At 46.4% G+C, this 16,053-nt stretch overlaps 1 protein-coding gene across 2 annotated transcripts in view; it reads left to right on the top strand.

Annotated features, from left to right (window-relative positions):
* GRK6 (G protein-coupled receptor kinase 6) overlaps positions 1-16,053 on the top strand; it is a 627,649-nt gene that overhangs the window by 138,005 nt on the left and 473,591 nt on the right. For both annotated transcript variants that reach the window (XM_086931798.1, XM_086931797.1), the window contains exon 6: positions 8,841-8,933. In XM_086931798.1, coding sequence (XP_086787924.1) covers positions 8,841-8,933 — 93 coding nt within the window. The remainder of the gene's footprint in view (positions 1-8,840; positions 8,934-16,053) is intronic.

Raw genomic sequence — 16,053 nt, 5'->3', positions numbered from 1 at the left:
CGGTATGAAGGAAATCTATCCAGTGGTTTCATGGGGTTTCTTGCTATATTTCTATTAAATGTGTTCAGGGCTTTTAAATGGATTGCTAGAATAGCTCTACATTTGTAAATTGTTTGTATTGGCACAAATATTCTGTATTGTGAATGGTTTAAACAAAAAAGTTGTTCGTGTGGTTGTCTTCACAGTTGATTATCGTGGAAAGAAAAGTTGGTGATGTTCATTACAATAAATGGTATTAGCTGATCTACCTTTTAAAGTTTGTCACAAGGCAAAGTTTTTCTCGATTTGTCTAAGGGGGTCTAGTGTTATTTCTGGCTTTCATTTGAAACAGTTGATCGTTTTTTCTCTCATAATTAACCTCCTTTTTTAGCAGAATGTATCTACTTTTGTATGCTAAATGTGATCTGGAGTGCAATCTGAGTCTGTTGAAGGACTTCAGTGTCAAGACACGTTGTCGACTATGGGTAAAGAAAGGAATATCCTGCATCAAATGTGCTATACCCCTGGATCACCCTTTTAACAGAGGTATATCTGGAGCATCAGTAGTGATTAATTTATTTCCTTGCTAAAGAATAGGGCACCTATGTGGATATCAGTCTTGCTAACTGCTACGACTGTAGGTTTTGTACGGTGAATAATTCAACTTTCTTCTGTTGAAAGGTCATTCCTGAGTGCCGCCCCTCTGGTGGCTCACTTCTTTACTATTTACTAAGCAATCAGTGACTTAAATGTTGGTGTCGGTGATGGTGCATATTTTTTCTTTGAGCATTGCAAGCTGCTATTCTTTTATTTTGTATTGTATTTAACCCTACAATAAATGTAACATTGCAAACAAAGAACACTTTAACATTTGTATTCACTTGAATACACATATTTTTGCATTACAACTAGGGAAGACTGACCTTTTTGCCTTCTTAGAAATGCACTTTTCCACATTGGGTCCAATTTGTACTGAATTATAATCACTCATATGTAGTTTTGTTCCCCACAATGTTCTGTTCCTGGATTAATTTAAGGTCAGGAGTTGTAAAGCGCCTTTTCTACTTTCTAGGCTCATGTTCTTAGACCTATTCCTTTGAGTACATTTTTAGGTCTCACTGGTGATGCAGCGCAATAGCGCTGTCGCCAGCGAGATCTATTGTTGTCGCCTTGCTTGCCAAGTGGTACAGACCGGGGCACGCGCAGATTGTGGTCAGTGGACGCGCATGCAAGAGGCGCTTGCGCAGACGCGCTTACACACATGCAAGTGTGCGTGCGTGCACGCACACAGCCAGCCCCCCCACCCCGTGCGCCTCACCCCTCACCTTGTGCCCCCTCCCTCACCTTGTTCGCCGCCCGCACATTCTCCTCTTCACAGACTGCGCTCACCCCTGGTAGGCCGCGCTCGCCGCCCAGCGGAAGGCATTCTGCTTCTCGGGGCTCCGGCTGCGCGCGGCCTCGCACCCGTCAGAGCCGATGACCAGGACGAGCAGCAGCAGCGCCTGGGGCCGGGGGACTCACGCCATCTCCGGGGCAGTGGGGCTGTGGCGGGAACGGAAGGTGGCGGCGGGAGCTGCTCTGTGAGCGCGAAACAGACGAAGGACAACGGGCCGCGCTTCTCATTCAACGCACGTAAACAGCGGCCATCTTAGTACAGGGAGTGCGACGTCCGTCATGACGTAATACACTCCTGCGGCTGGTCGTCGTGAGTAGGGCGTCAGCCATCTTAATACAGGGAACGCGACGTCCGCAGTGACGTAAAACACACTGCTGCATCGGCCATCTTAGTACAGGGAACGCAACGTCTGTCGTCACTAAAACACACTGCTGCAGCTGCTCATCGTGAGTAGTGTTTCCGCATCTTGGAGTGTTATCTTCTAAGTGCAGTAACAGATGGTATGAGTCTAGTAAAGGAGTGAGACTTCACCGTCAGTGGCAGCCATCTTGGAAGGAGACTCGCAAGCCGAGCGCATACCAGCGTTCGTGGCAGCCATCTTGGTGCGGAGATAGTGCTGCGTACAGTGTGTTTACACAGCTGTGGGCTCCATCTTTGTGCGGTGATTGCAGAGCCCACTCTCTGTTTTACTCGAGCGTGACACCCTTCATTGATTGGCACGAGGCTGTCCGTCCCAGGCTCTAGCAGCTACTGTCTCCAGTCACCATACGGTTTCTAGCCACCTCTCTCTCGCTAGAACGTCTATGTTCGTTGATGTTGTCACATCCGCTTCCGGTAGAGCTGGTAATGCCCATGTTTTGCCCATAGGAGTGAACGTGAGTTGGGGCAGGGGAGTGTGGGGACCCTCCAGCCTCTGCAACGGGGGCTGTATCCGCTCACGCCCCCTCTCTGTGAGGAGAGGCCGTGCCCCCCCCCACACCCCCCCAGGGCTCTGCTACAAGCGGGGGGCCAGGTGCCCTGCTCTGCCACCATGCCCAGCCATCACACCCCATGCAGCCCTCGTTCCTGTGGTACCACACTCCTTGCTTCTCAGACCCCTGCCTCTGGTCCATGCCCACTGCTAACCTCCCTTCACCTCACCCATCACCCACTCCTGAAGGTTGCCTCATCTTACCCTGTGGTACCTCTCTCACTGCTTTCCTAGTCTCTGTCTCTGGTACCATGCTCTCTTCTTACCCCCTTCCCATGCATCACTCATTCCTGTAGTAAGACTCTCCCTGCTTCACTGGTCTCTCTGCCCTGCCTCTGGTACCATGCCCATTGCTTACCTCCCTCCACACCTATCAATCAATCAATCAATCAACCAATCAATCAGTCAACCTATGCTTTACTCAATCCCGAAGGTATCCACATCGCACCTTGTGGTACAACTCTCCCTGCTTCTCTGTTCTCTCTGCTCTGCCTCTGGTACCATGCCCACTGCTTACCTCACCCTACCCCCATGTATCACTCGTTCCTGAGGGTTTCCTCATCTCACCCTGTGGTACCACTCTCCCTTCTTCCCTGGTCTCTGCCCTGCTCTGCCTCAGGTACCATGCCTATTCTCCCCTCCTGCACCCCCATACATCATTTGTTCCTGAAGGTGTCCTCATCTCACACTGTGGTGTCTCTCTCCCTGCTTCCCCGGTCTCTTTGCCCTTCCCTCTCTCTGGTACCATGCCCACTGCTTACCCCACATGCCCTACTCACTCCTGCGGGGTCCTCATCTTATCCTATGGTTCCACTCTCACGGATTCCCTGGTCTCCATGCCCCCATGGTCTATTGCCCTCCCTGTACTACCAGGCTCCCTTCTATACCCTTACTCCTATGCATCACTCATTCCTGAAGGTGTCCTCATCTCAACATGTGGTACGACTGTCCTGGTTTCCCTGGTCTCTCTGCCAGTCCTCTGGTACCATACCCACTGCTAACCTCCCTCCACCCCGTGCATCACTCATTCCTAAAGGTGTCCTCTTCTCACTCTGTGGTACAATTATTCCTGCTTCCCTGGTCTCTCCCCTTTCTCTGGTACCATGCTCTCTTCTTACCCGCTTCCCATGCATCACTCATTCATGTGGTAAGACTCTCCCTAGTCACTCTGTCCTGCTCTTCTTCTGGTACCATGCCCCCGCTAATCTCCCCTGCTTTTCCCATGCATCACTCATTCATGTGGTAAGACTCTCCCTGGTCACTCTGTCCTGCTCTGCTTCTGGTACCATGCCCCCGCTAATCTCCCCTGCTTTTTTCATTCCAGAGGTGTCCTCATCTTGGCTTATGGTACCTCTCTCCCTTCCTCTCTCTGCCCTGCTCTGCCTCTGGTACCATGCCCATTCTTGCCTCCCTCCATCCCCAGGCATTACACATTCCTGTGGTACGACTCTCACTGCTTCCCTGGTCCCTCTGTCCTACTCTGCATCTGGTACCCTGCCCACTGCTAACCTTTCTCCACCTCCATGCATCACTCATTCCTCAAGGTCTCCTCATCTCACCCTGTGGTACCACTCTCCCTTCTTCCCTGGTCTCTGTGTCCGGCTCTGCCTCAGGTACCTTGCCCATTCTCTCCATCTCCAACCCCATACATCACTTGTTCCTGAAGGTGTCCTCATCTCACCTTGTGGTGTCTCTCTTCGTTTCCCTGGTGTCTCTGCCCTGCTCTCTATTTGGTACCATGCCTATTGCTTACCCCCATACTTCACTCACTCCTGCGGTGTCCTCATCCTACCCTATGGTACCACTCTACCTGCCCTCCTTACCCAAGAAAGCCACACTTGCACTAAGGTTCAGTGCTCCATAGTCCCTGCCCCCCCCCCCCATTCTCCTGATCTTACAAGGCCTCCTCTCAGCATAACCAATACAAAGGGGCAAAGTCCTTTTACCTGTATTCTTACTGACTCCATCCATGTAGATTGTTTGACATTGCCCATGGCTGTGGTCCCCTGCCTTTATATTTTTTCATGCATGAAGCATACTTGCAAACGTTTGTGAGGGTTCATAGCTTTACCTGGAGAAGGACGTGATGTAGTCATCGTACTTTACATATGTGTGCTGCTCAAGTTTGTGCTTATCACGGTGTGAGGTACCAATATCCGTCTTGGACTTTGGAGCCTGGACATAGTCGGTGTTCCGCAGCCATACTTAAAACCAGTTGTCTCTGTGGGTGAGGTCGCCAACTGGTTTATTCTTGCAGTAGAAGGAAGTTCTGAAGGAATGAGGACCAGATGGATAGATAAACCTTTCTAGCTGAAACTTTCAGCTCACAAGTTTCTTGGAAGATAATTGATAATGAGGAAAGTTACCAGATCCACATCTACATCAATGTTGCGAAACTCTATTAAAGAAATAAAAAGCCTCTATAACTGTATAGTCTCAGGGTTGTACGCTAAATCCTGGAAGACATTTTGAGGTTAGTTCATCCCAAATAACTAGAGGACTGACAGAATTGAAAATTACCATTACTTAATTACCCAACGAAGAGGACTGTAAATGATGCTTCAGGTACCACAACGGCCCTTATAGGAGTGGGATTGAGTGGCTAATTCTTTATGTAATTACAAAGAATGCTTCTGAATAAAGATGTGTATATATACTTTATTGTTTGATTGATTAAAAATCATTATAATAGTGAACATTCGAACAGTACAATATTAAAGAAATTCTATTAGTTTCTAAATTCATACTGCTTGTTTTTCCTTCCCATTCTGTGGGGAGTCCTAAATTTAGCCCATAATCCATTAGTAACTTCACATTTAAATAAGAAATGATAAAAGATTGCGATATTTAGCAATAGGTGCATGAAACCAAATCAACACCCCTTAAAATCGGAATCAAGATTTAAGTTTGTCACTTCTGAAAGGTCTAATGAGAAGGGCCATATTATGGCAAAACTAAAAATATTGCATGTGTCTATAAACATTTATAAACTATAGATACTTCGGATGAACCCCCTTTTACCTGATATATAAATATTGAAAAAATAGAGGAAGTATCCCACTACTATTATCTGTGCATGGTAATGAATACACACCTTATTTGAGGGGATCTCCTATTATATTCAAGTGTTCTTATTGATGACAGGCCTTAAGGCATTCAGTAGATTGTTTGGGGGAACGTGCTATTGGGAAACATCTTATTTACTGCTTTTAAAATCAAGGTCTATCCTTTGCTTCAGAATGGGCCATTCAGTTTTGGGCAATCCGCATAGACAATATGATTTTAGTCTCACAGTTAACTTGCATTTTAATATTACTGAGGTGATCAACCCCTTGGGTTCATCCCGGCCCAGAATTGGGTCTTATGGCTCCTTGCACCTTCCTAGAGCAACCGTTGTCTGTTTTCAAATGTTTGAACGTATATCAAGGCTCACTAAATGTTTTATCTTATTTTAGAGGGTGTTTTGGAAAGCATTTTTTGCTTTCATAGAGGCCTGTTTAGAAAAATTGAATGTTAGAAATTTGCAGGACTATTTAGTTTTACCCCTATTCTCTCATTCCACTTTCCTCTACGCAGCCCCCTGTTCTGCCAGAGCGTTTCCTGCCAGGGCACATCTCCGGGGCCGCTGTCATAGCAAATCGTTTAGCTTAAACCAGGTTATCCCCATATATACTCCGTGGAATAAACAGGTTAATGTCAGAGTTGTATGACTGCATTTCTCTTGTTTTACAAAGGGCTTGCACATTGCGGAAAAAACACACCTAGCAGTATTAGCAAATGCCTTAGCTAGCACTTTTGTGCAAATTGTTGCATGTCAAGTCTGTACAAAAGGCACTATTCACCTTTTTCAGTATATGCTAAGCCAGCACTGTGCACAGAGTTCACACCTATCGAAAGGCCTTAGCTAGCACTTTTGTGCAAATTGTTACATGTCAAGTCTGTACAAAAAGCATACTATTCACTTTTACAGTATATGCTGAGCCAGCACTGTGCACAGAGTTCGCACCTATTGCGGTCACTGAGCCTCAAACTGCAAACAAAAGTACTCAAGTAGCACACAGTGCAAAAGGTGCCTGCAACTTCTTGCACAAAAATAGCACAACCACATGTAGCTTTTTTATACAAAGGGCTTACAGATTGCATAAACAACACATCTAGTACTTTTAAGGAAGGGCTCAGTGAACACTTTTGAGCAAATTGTTGCATGTTAAGTCTGTGCAGAGGGCACACTGTTTACCTTTATAATACATGATTAGCCAGCACTCTGTATAGACTTGGCACCCATTGCGGTGCATGTAGGCCACAGCTACAGTTTGCAAGTGAAGCATACTTTTAACCTTTTAACAAAATAACATCTAAGAGTTATGCTCAAAAACTATTTTTTTAGGACAAAGACAAAGCAGCAAAGTGTAGCCTACTATTGGCCTAGTTGTAGTGAATTAGCTGGTAAAAGCAAGTTATTTTCTGCTTATTAGAATCTACTGTGAGCAGTTACTATCTCCATGGGGGAAATCTGCACATGTACAGCTGGCGCCTAGCACGTAGTTTCGTATAGTTATTATTATCTTGGCCGTTTGCCTGCACCGCAGCCAAAGGGTGGCCCATATTTGCATAGTTGTAGTGAATTAGCTGGTAATAGCAGATTATTTTGGCTTTTGAGGGTCTACTGTGAGCGGTTACTTTAATAATTACACGCCACATAATTACACTGCACTCAATGCAACATACGCTCCAAATACCACTCAGTGCTACATAATTACACGCCACATAATTACACTGCACTGAATGTAACATTAAACTCCAAATACCACTCAGTGCCACATAATTACACTGCACTCAATGCAACATACTCTAAATACCACTCAGTGCCACGTAATTACACGCCACATATTTACACTGCAGTCAATGCAACATACACTCCAAATACCTCTCAGTGCCACATAATTACACACCACATAATTACACTATCTTTTGCCCTCACTCTATCGCCCTCACTCCATCTATTGCCCCTCACTCTATCTATCTATATATCTATCTATCGCCCTCCCTCCCTCTATCTATCGCCCTCACTCTATCTATCGCCATTCACTCTATCAATCTATCTATCGCCCTCATTGTATCTATCCATCTATCTATCTATCGATCGCCCTCCCTCTAGCTATCGACCGCCCTCACTCTATCGCACCACCATGGCATCACTAATGGGTACCACAACATCACTATGTGCTACCACAGCATCACTTAACGCCACAGCAACACTCGTCGCCGCCACAACTTCACTCCGCGCCACAACATCACTCAGCGCCACCACAGCATCAATCTGTGCAACTATTCAACAACAACTGGTTCAAATATGTTCTCTCAATGTTTCAAGCTTTATTATAAATGTCACAAAAAGATGTTACTATTTCACTTCTATTCTTGGATTTTCGTACAATAAAATACACTGAACATAATCTTCACAAAAGTTATTTACAAAAGTTTAAGCTATTGCCATTATAAATCACAAAAACTTTTATTTTTGTATTAATTATTAAAAAAAAATAAAAGCCATTATTATTTGTAATATCAATACATCCAAGACACGTAAATACTACACATATTGCATTACAAATGCTATAGGTATCACATTTGCAAAAGTTATAACTATTGGCATTGGAAATGACAAAGATATTCATTTTCAAAACCAACACATAAATAAAAAATGTGTCATTACAATACCAATAGCTCAAACTTTCCTAATGCGAGACCTATTGCATTTCAAATGCTTGTTAATGTATGGCAATGTGACGTAATCACTGTTGGAAATTCCGAACTCTTTTTTGGCATCTTAAAGTTGAAGCATGCTCCATAAAGTTTATTAGTGAAAATTCAGTGACTTGAGCTGGATCCTCTTTTCCTGCATTTTTTATGTAGCGGGTTGCAGCAAACCAGCAAAGTTTGTGGTTTTGTATTTCCCCATAGTCTTATATAGCGCAAACTTGAACCGAACGTATCAGGTATCCGAGCGCTTTACACGAGCACAGTTGCATTACACAAGGACATATTATTTTTTGTTAGACACAGGGAGATTACGTGATTTGCCCAGAATCAAAGGATGTTGGGCTTCATTGCTGAGACTTGAACCCGGCTCCCCAGAAGTGAGATCGACTGCCCTAGCCCTAGCCGTTAAGCTACATCATCTCCCCAGTCCCACAGGGGTTGCCTCTGTTCATGGAATTTATGAATACCAGTTCCTATGAATTTGAGGGACAGGGCTTCACTGTCCGAGTCTCGTGTATAGTAAATGCAAGCTCACAAAGTTTGCAATGAGCTCTTAAGCATGCCTAAGGAAAGGCTGTGTGGGGTGCTTCGTGTGGGCAATGTTTGGTCTTCATAGTAGGCATTAAACCCTCTTTAAGTACCATTGTTTTGTTTAGGATTGAACTGTCTGCTACATTCTCTGTCATTGACTCTCATAAAACAATCCTGCAGTCTAACTTTTTTCTCTTCTAGGTTGATACATGACTACCTGAGCGTTGCTCCTTTTGCTGATTACCTAGACAGCATCTACTTCAATCGCTTCCTGCAGTGGAAATGTCTGGAGCGGTAAGATGGTTTTACCTCACTTGTTTGGTAATGACCGTCTGTCAGCACTGGCGTAAATATTTTCATAAATTTAGGGATATAGGTAGTAGGGGAGACATAGGCTGTTCAATGGAGAGTGTTTGATCTCATCACGTCGTATATATAAACTCTTGTTTTAGAAATATGTTAAGATCTATATGCCCAGTTTGGGTAATGTTTTTTTTTCTTTCTAAATGAAAACCTGTTAAACTACTATAAACTGAGAATACACCTCAGAAATTTAAAAAGGGAATAAATGATAATGCAATGCGGAAAAATTGATTCTGCCACTTTAAGGATACCAAGTGCTGCACTGTCTCTCTATGCCCAGCAGTGTCGTTCAGTATGGTAGTAAGTGTTTGTTCGAGGCATGTTTGGCTGTAGATACACATGCTTTGTATACTCCTGCCATCTAATGTTGGGTCCAAAATGTGTGCAAGTTGTTTTTCTTCAAAAAAGTCTTTTGAGTCACAAGGTAAAGTTACTTCCCCTCTTGGTGATAATGCGCATGGGCATTGACTCCATTATTAGATTGTTTACTTTCCACCGTCTGGTTTCGACTTGTATTACTGTGCTCCAGTTCAAGACTGTTTCGAACTCCTTTCAGTTCATTAGTTCCATCTTTTTGAAAATTGGAAAACCTTCTGTCGTCACATCGACGTGACCACGGCCTTCGGGCCACACCCTTTCGGGCCTACCTTTCCTTTTCCACAGCTTCTCCTAGATTTCCCTGCTGATGGAATGGACTCCATTCCATTTGTGCCCAAGTGCCACCCCAAGTACCCGTGAACTGACCTTCACCAGATGTGCAACTTGTGCTTGTCTCCCGATCACAAGGAAAAGCACTGCGAGGTATGTTGGTTCTGGTCCAAGGAGACTTTATGGGACTGAAGTGTACTTCACACAGAGATGCAGCGCTGTGAGGTAGATGACACACCTGACATTTTGAGACACCAGGATGTTGAGGACGAGGAGGAACTCCACAAAGCCTCTGCGGAAGATACTTTTACCGTGCATAACGCTGACTTTGAGATCGATCTCCAACTGCAAGATCTTCACTTTGTCAACCCATTCCCCCATCCTGCCACCTCAAAAACGTTCTGTTTAAACTGAGCATAAGGCTCTTGGGCTACCATTGCCAACAGGCCATGATCTGCACCAAACAACTGCTGCAGCTTCCACGCCCTCTGCCTCAAAAGCACAGTCAAAGCCTTTCGGTTCCGCACCAATACGACACCCCACATCCTCCGCTCTGACCTCTTCGGCATTGAAACCCAAGCCTGCATCGACACAGAAAATGTCTGGACTGGCACCGAAATCGGCTCCCAGTACTGCGGTGGAGCCAATCCTCCAGACCATGCAGAAGCGGCTCGATCCAGAACAAAATAGGATACATATCCAGCCCCAGACTGGCTGCATCCTAACAAAGACTGTGGGGTTGACGCCTCCTCCATCAAAACACAAACTCTTTTTTGAAGAAGCGATTGATTTTCTGGTGCCTCTTAAAAAAAGGACGACGGACAAGGCCCCTTGCACCTTCTCCAACTATTTCTCCACCACCATTAACACCACCTACACCTTCTCCACCTCTTTCTCAGGGTGACCCCCTAAACATTACTTCACAGGGGGTCCCCATATTCCTTCATTGGTGGGCAGGGGGTGTGGATGATTCGTATGATGCACCACAAACCCTTGGCTGGATTATGACATGGATCCCACAGGGGACACTGATACAGACCTTTACCCTGCCAGACCATCCCCTCCTTATGACACCACCCCATACCAGGAGCTCATCAGCAGCGCTGCAGCGTTCCACCTGGTCCCGCTCCATAAAGAGCCTATAGAGGAGGACTTCCTTTTTGAAACCCTATCTCTCTATGTTAAAAGGCATAATTCTTCACACAGATGACTTCTTTAAAGAGACTGCTCAAGCACGCATAATTACACCCAGGGTCGTAAAAAAATCCAAAGCTGCACCCTCAGACCCCATTTGTTTCCAAGGGTAACTTCCCCCTGATTCCTTAGTTGAGTCCAACGCCCGCAAGAGGACCAATTCACAAACTTCGGTTGACGCTTAACCTCCCAAAAAGGAGTCTGAACAAATTGATGCCTCAGGGAAACTAGTTTTTGCGCAATTCGCTAATCACTGGCACATTGTAAATACACTAGACCTCTTATCCAGATATGACCATGCCCACTTAAACGAGATGTAGGAACTCCTCCAGTACCTCCCAGCGGAACATAGGAAGAGAGGGCAAGAACTTTTCGAAGAGAGCGAACTCCTCTCCAATTCCTCCATTAGGTGTACCTTAGACTGATACTGCTGCCAGGGGTATTAACACCAATGTCCTATTACACAGACATGTTTGTCTGCGCATCTCTTGCCTCAAGCCAGTAGTTTTGCAGATGCCGTTAAATTTCCCCTTTGACAAGGAGCACCTATATGGCACACAAGTGGACCAAGCTCTGAAAAAGATGAAGAAGGACACGGAGGCCGCTAAGTCCATGGGGGCCCTTCAAACACCCCGCTCAAGAGGTTATTTCAGGGGCACATACAGAGGTAACAACTCAAAGGTTAGTCAGAGGTTCTTCCTCACTTGGTGCCCTAACCAACACCAAGCAGTGAATCATCCCCTCCCGATCATCTCACCTGTCGGGGGTCGATTACAGCTACTTTTCCCCACCTGACAATCTATAACATCGGATCAGAGGACATTATCCAACATGGTTGTCTTGAGCGCATCACCACACCTCCAAACATTCCACCTCGTGCACACAAACTTTCTAGAACATGAACAACTGCTTAACCAGGAAGAGCAAGCTCTCTTGCTCAAAGGAGCTGACAGCCTGTTCCTCTTCAACATCATTCCCGAAAAGGACGGTTCACTATGGCCTATGTTATATCTCAGGCCCATAAATCATTACATTCTGTCAGAGCATTTCCATATGGTCACCCTTCAAGACATGATCCTACTTCTACAGCAAGGCGACTTTATGCCCATACTGGACTTAAAGGACACTTACTTTCACATCCCAATCCATCCAGCACACCGCAAATACCTCCGGTTTGTCATAGCTGACAAACATTATCAGTTCAAAGCCCTCCCATTCAGGGTGATCGCTGCACCCCAGTTATTCACCAAATGCTTGGCGGTGGTAGCTGCACATCTATGCAGACAAAACATCCACGTTTTTCCCCGGGCTTATCAAAACCAGTACCCTCTCGCTGTCACAAACACACTCAGATCTGCTTCATAAACTAGGGTTTACCATTAATGTCCAAAAATCCCATCTTCAACCCCTTAGATGTTCAGCCCACTATCTGGGGACTGTTCATCAACACACAAGAAGGGCTAGCCTATCCCAGTACAGCACAAATTCAAAATTTCCAGACACTGCTACCACAATTTCAAGCCAATCAACAATTAATAGTCAAAACTGTCAAGCGTCTGACGGGCATGATGGCTTCAAGCATCGCCATAGTGCCACGTGTACGATTAGAACATGCGTTTGCTGCAAGAATGTTTAGCACTACAGTGGTCTCAGGTACAGGATCTACTGTTGATAGACAGCCATACTCCTCGCTCTCTGCAGTGGTGGAACACATAATCTGTGTAAACTGCGCCCGTTCCTCGACCCTGTTCCACAGATCATTTTTACAGTGGACGCATCCCTGATGGGATGGGATGCTCACCTACAGTTCTGACAGTTCAGGGGCTCTGGCGCACCTAACACCAAAGTCTCCACATAAACAACCTAGCGCTTCAAGCTATTCCCCTAGCGTTGAAAGCGTTCCTGATAGGCAAGGTTGCCTTAGTCCACATGGACAATATGACTGCTATGTACCAAAACTGGGGGAGGGGGCCCATCTAGAGGTTCACGCCCATCTCAGACCATTTGGCATTAGTCAATACATCACACCTACCATCTGTTAGCAGGACATCTCCCAGGGACAGACAGTGACTTTGCTGACCTCCTCAGGATACAACAAGTCACCACCAAGTCATCCTCCCCTACTTCCACAAGTGGGGGTTTCTACAGATCGATCTGTTCCCAAGCGCAGACAACGCATAATGCCCAAACTTCGCCTCTAGGTACCCACATACCCTATCCCAGGGCAATGCTCTATGGATGAACTGATCATGGATATTTGCCTATGCTTTTCCGCCTTTCCCTCTTCTTTCTTTTCTGGTTCGAAGGCTCAGGCACACCTCTCTCCCTCTTATTCTAGTAGCCCCCACTTAGGCTCGTCAGCCCTGGTTCACAACACTACTCAAACTCTCCATAGGTCTCCACAAGAAGCTTCACCGCAACCCGGAACTTCTCACTCACAATCCAAAGGATCTCAACCTTGCGATTTGGCTCCTGATGTCACAGAATTAGGTTATCTCTATCTCCTACCTGGATATACGACCATTCTTGAAGCTTGTAGGCCTACAACCAGAGCATGTAATGCAGCCAAGTGGAAACAATTTGTCTTTTACTGCTGTAATAAGCGCATCGATCCATTCAGTGCAACTGTGCAAAACATTGTTAACTACCTTCAACATTTACAGCTCTCTGGCCTTGCCTACACTTCAAAACACTAACATTTTGCTGCAGTTGCTGCCTATCTACAAAATAGGCAACACTTCTCTTTATTCAAAGTGCCATTTATTAAGGCCAAAGAGTGGTTTGGTTTTACGGAAATCATTGGTTCTGTTATTGTAATACATTCAAGGTCTTCTAACATCTAGTGTATGAAGAGCCATTTCCGCAACAGAGTCTGGTTGAGAGAAGAAAACAGGTAACTCAACTGATTTGTTAAGGTGGACAGGGAAAACCACCTTTTAGATGGAATTTTGGGTGAATACAATGGTCCACCCTAACCCTGTGCAGTTGGGAAAAAAGGTTCTTCGAAGGCATGGGTACTCACAAACTTTTTCTCGGGGCCAAAAGTACTTTTTCTTTTTTTTAATGGAGTTTTAGATTGCGCAAACTTGACCCAAAGATATCGGGTATCAGAGTGCTTTACATAGCGCCAGTTGCGTTACATGAGGACACATTCATTTTCGTTGTTGTTAGGCACAGGGAGATTCACCCCCCAAATGCATCAAGTCCATATTCTGCGAATTCTAAATTGCGAAAAATTCCGAATCGCAGTTTAAAATTCGCTAATTGCGAGATCGCAAAAATGGGAAGTCTCATTTCGAGCACAATGATGACATCACAACCAGGAAGTAGGCAGTTCCCTCCCTCATTCAGAACGCAGAGCCTGAGAGTGGAAGAAGCACAGCCCAGAGCTCCACAACAGACATCCTGCAGCACCACACCAGGACACAAACAACAACTTAAAATGTCCCAGGAAGCAGCAGGGAGCAGTGCACCAGGCAGAAAGAGAAAAATAAAATTCTCTGAGCAGGAATTGGAGTACCTCATAAAGGGAGTATCAAAGGACCATGACAGACTGTTTGGAAAGGAGTCCCAGAGGGTGCCTGAGGCCGACAAGTTGCGCATTTGGCTGCGCATCCGCGCAAAGGTGAACTCAGTCGGAGTGACTCAGCGCTCCATTAACGAGCTCAAAAAGAGGTGATACGACCTCCGAGGGCGTTCCAAAGAACGCATCGCTGAGAGGCTGGGGAAGCAACTTGCTACCGGAGGAGGAGACCCCACAGTTGCTCCCAACACTCCACTCGAAGACCTGGTGGAGGACACCCTCAATCCTGCAGCCTGCGTGGGGGTCACCCGGCTGGACTCCTCCCGACTCACCCAACAATCCCAAGGTAAGTGCCATGCGACTGCGACCCCGTCCCCTAACAATGCCCATGACTCCAGAGCTAGCCATTTGATAACCCCAGTAATGCAGGCCATGCACACCTGAAATGCCCTATTGCACTGTGGGACCTGTAGTGTGACCACAATTCCCGGATAGCCACACACAACCAGACCTGTCAAGTGAAAGATATTCCTAAAGCCAATCAGGGAATGCAAGCCTGCATGCATATAGCAACATCCCATGTGCAAGATACATATCATTAATCATGCACCCATTTACATCACAGGTGCGTTTGAACAACCCAGCACAGACAGCGAGGCCCTCCACATAGAGGAGAAACCTGAGGACACCGAGGGAGAGGGACATCCTGCCCCACGACCCGGACCATCACTACCACCAGCAGCAGTACCACCACCTCCCCATTTGGACAGGGCCACCCCTGCAGCCACAGGAGCACAGTAACCACCCCATGTGACACCCATGGCAGTGGTACAGGCCACACCACCACCACCCAGGAGGCAGACATGGCGCACAGCCACTGTGCAATCTCAGTCCAGCAGACTGAGGCAGCAGCGCAACGTCTCAACACGCGCTGGCACTGGGGAACATGTCAGAGATCCTGGGCTGGCCATAGAACGCTGGATGCTTGCTGTCCACCAGAAGCAGGCACGCCACTTGGCAGCCATCCTCCTGCAGCTCAACAAAACAGCGCGAAACGTGAGCCAGCTCACAGAAAGCATGCAGGTCATGACCGCAGCTGTCAGGGAGAACAGCCAGATCCTGGTGTCTCATCAGGACATCACCCGCCGCCGCCACCGCCAGCTGCTGACCCGCCTGTCAGCATACACAAGATCCAACCATCTCATCGGAAATGCCACCTCCAACTTTCGCTCCGCTCTCTTGCGATGCAAATACAGGGCCCTTGAACAAGTCACAACAGCTGTGCAGAGTCTGCAGGCATCTGGCCATGGCCAAGCAAGTGGGGGTGATGATTCCAGTGAGGGCACTTCGAGTCACAGCAGCCTGTCCTTGCCGCTGGTAACCGTACGCCGCCGCAGCACCAGGCCCACTGCAGCATCACGGGCCAATAGTGTTGTGGAGGACGTGGAGAGGCGACTGGGTGCGTCCGGCTGGAGGCGCCAGTGACTCTATGAACTCTACCAGCAGGGCCATGCTGATTAGACAAGCACGCCCTCTTCTCTATCATGGGGCTGTATGAGGAAATACGGTTCTCATGTAATTTGTAAAAAAATTAAAGACCCATTATTGTGAAAATAACAATAAGAATTTATAGTCGCAAGTAAATCCGACTCATATCATTATTACATTTGTCATGCATGAGTGCAG

This window comes from Lissotriton vulgaris, chromosome 7 (genome assembly GCF_964263255.1).
Source record: "Lissotriton vulgaris chromosome 7, aLisVul1.2, whole genome shotgun sequence".
NCBI classification, from domain to species: Eukaryota; Metazoa; Chordata; class Amphibia; order Caudata; family Salamandridae; genus Lissotriton; species Lissotriton vulgaris.
The sequence above is the reverse complement of the archived record's forward strand: the minus strand, read 5'-3'. Positions and strand labels throughout refer to the sequence as shown.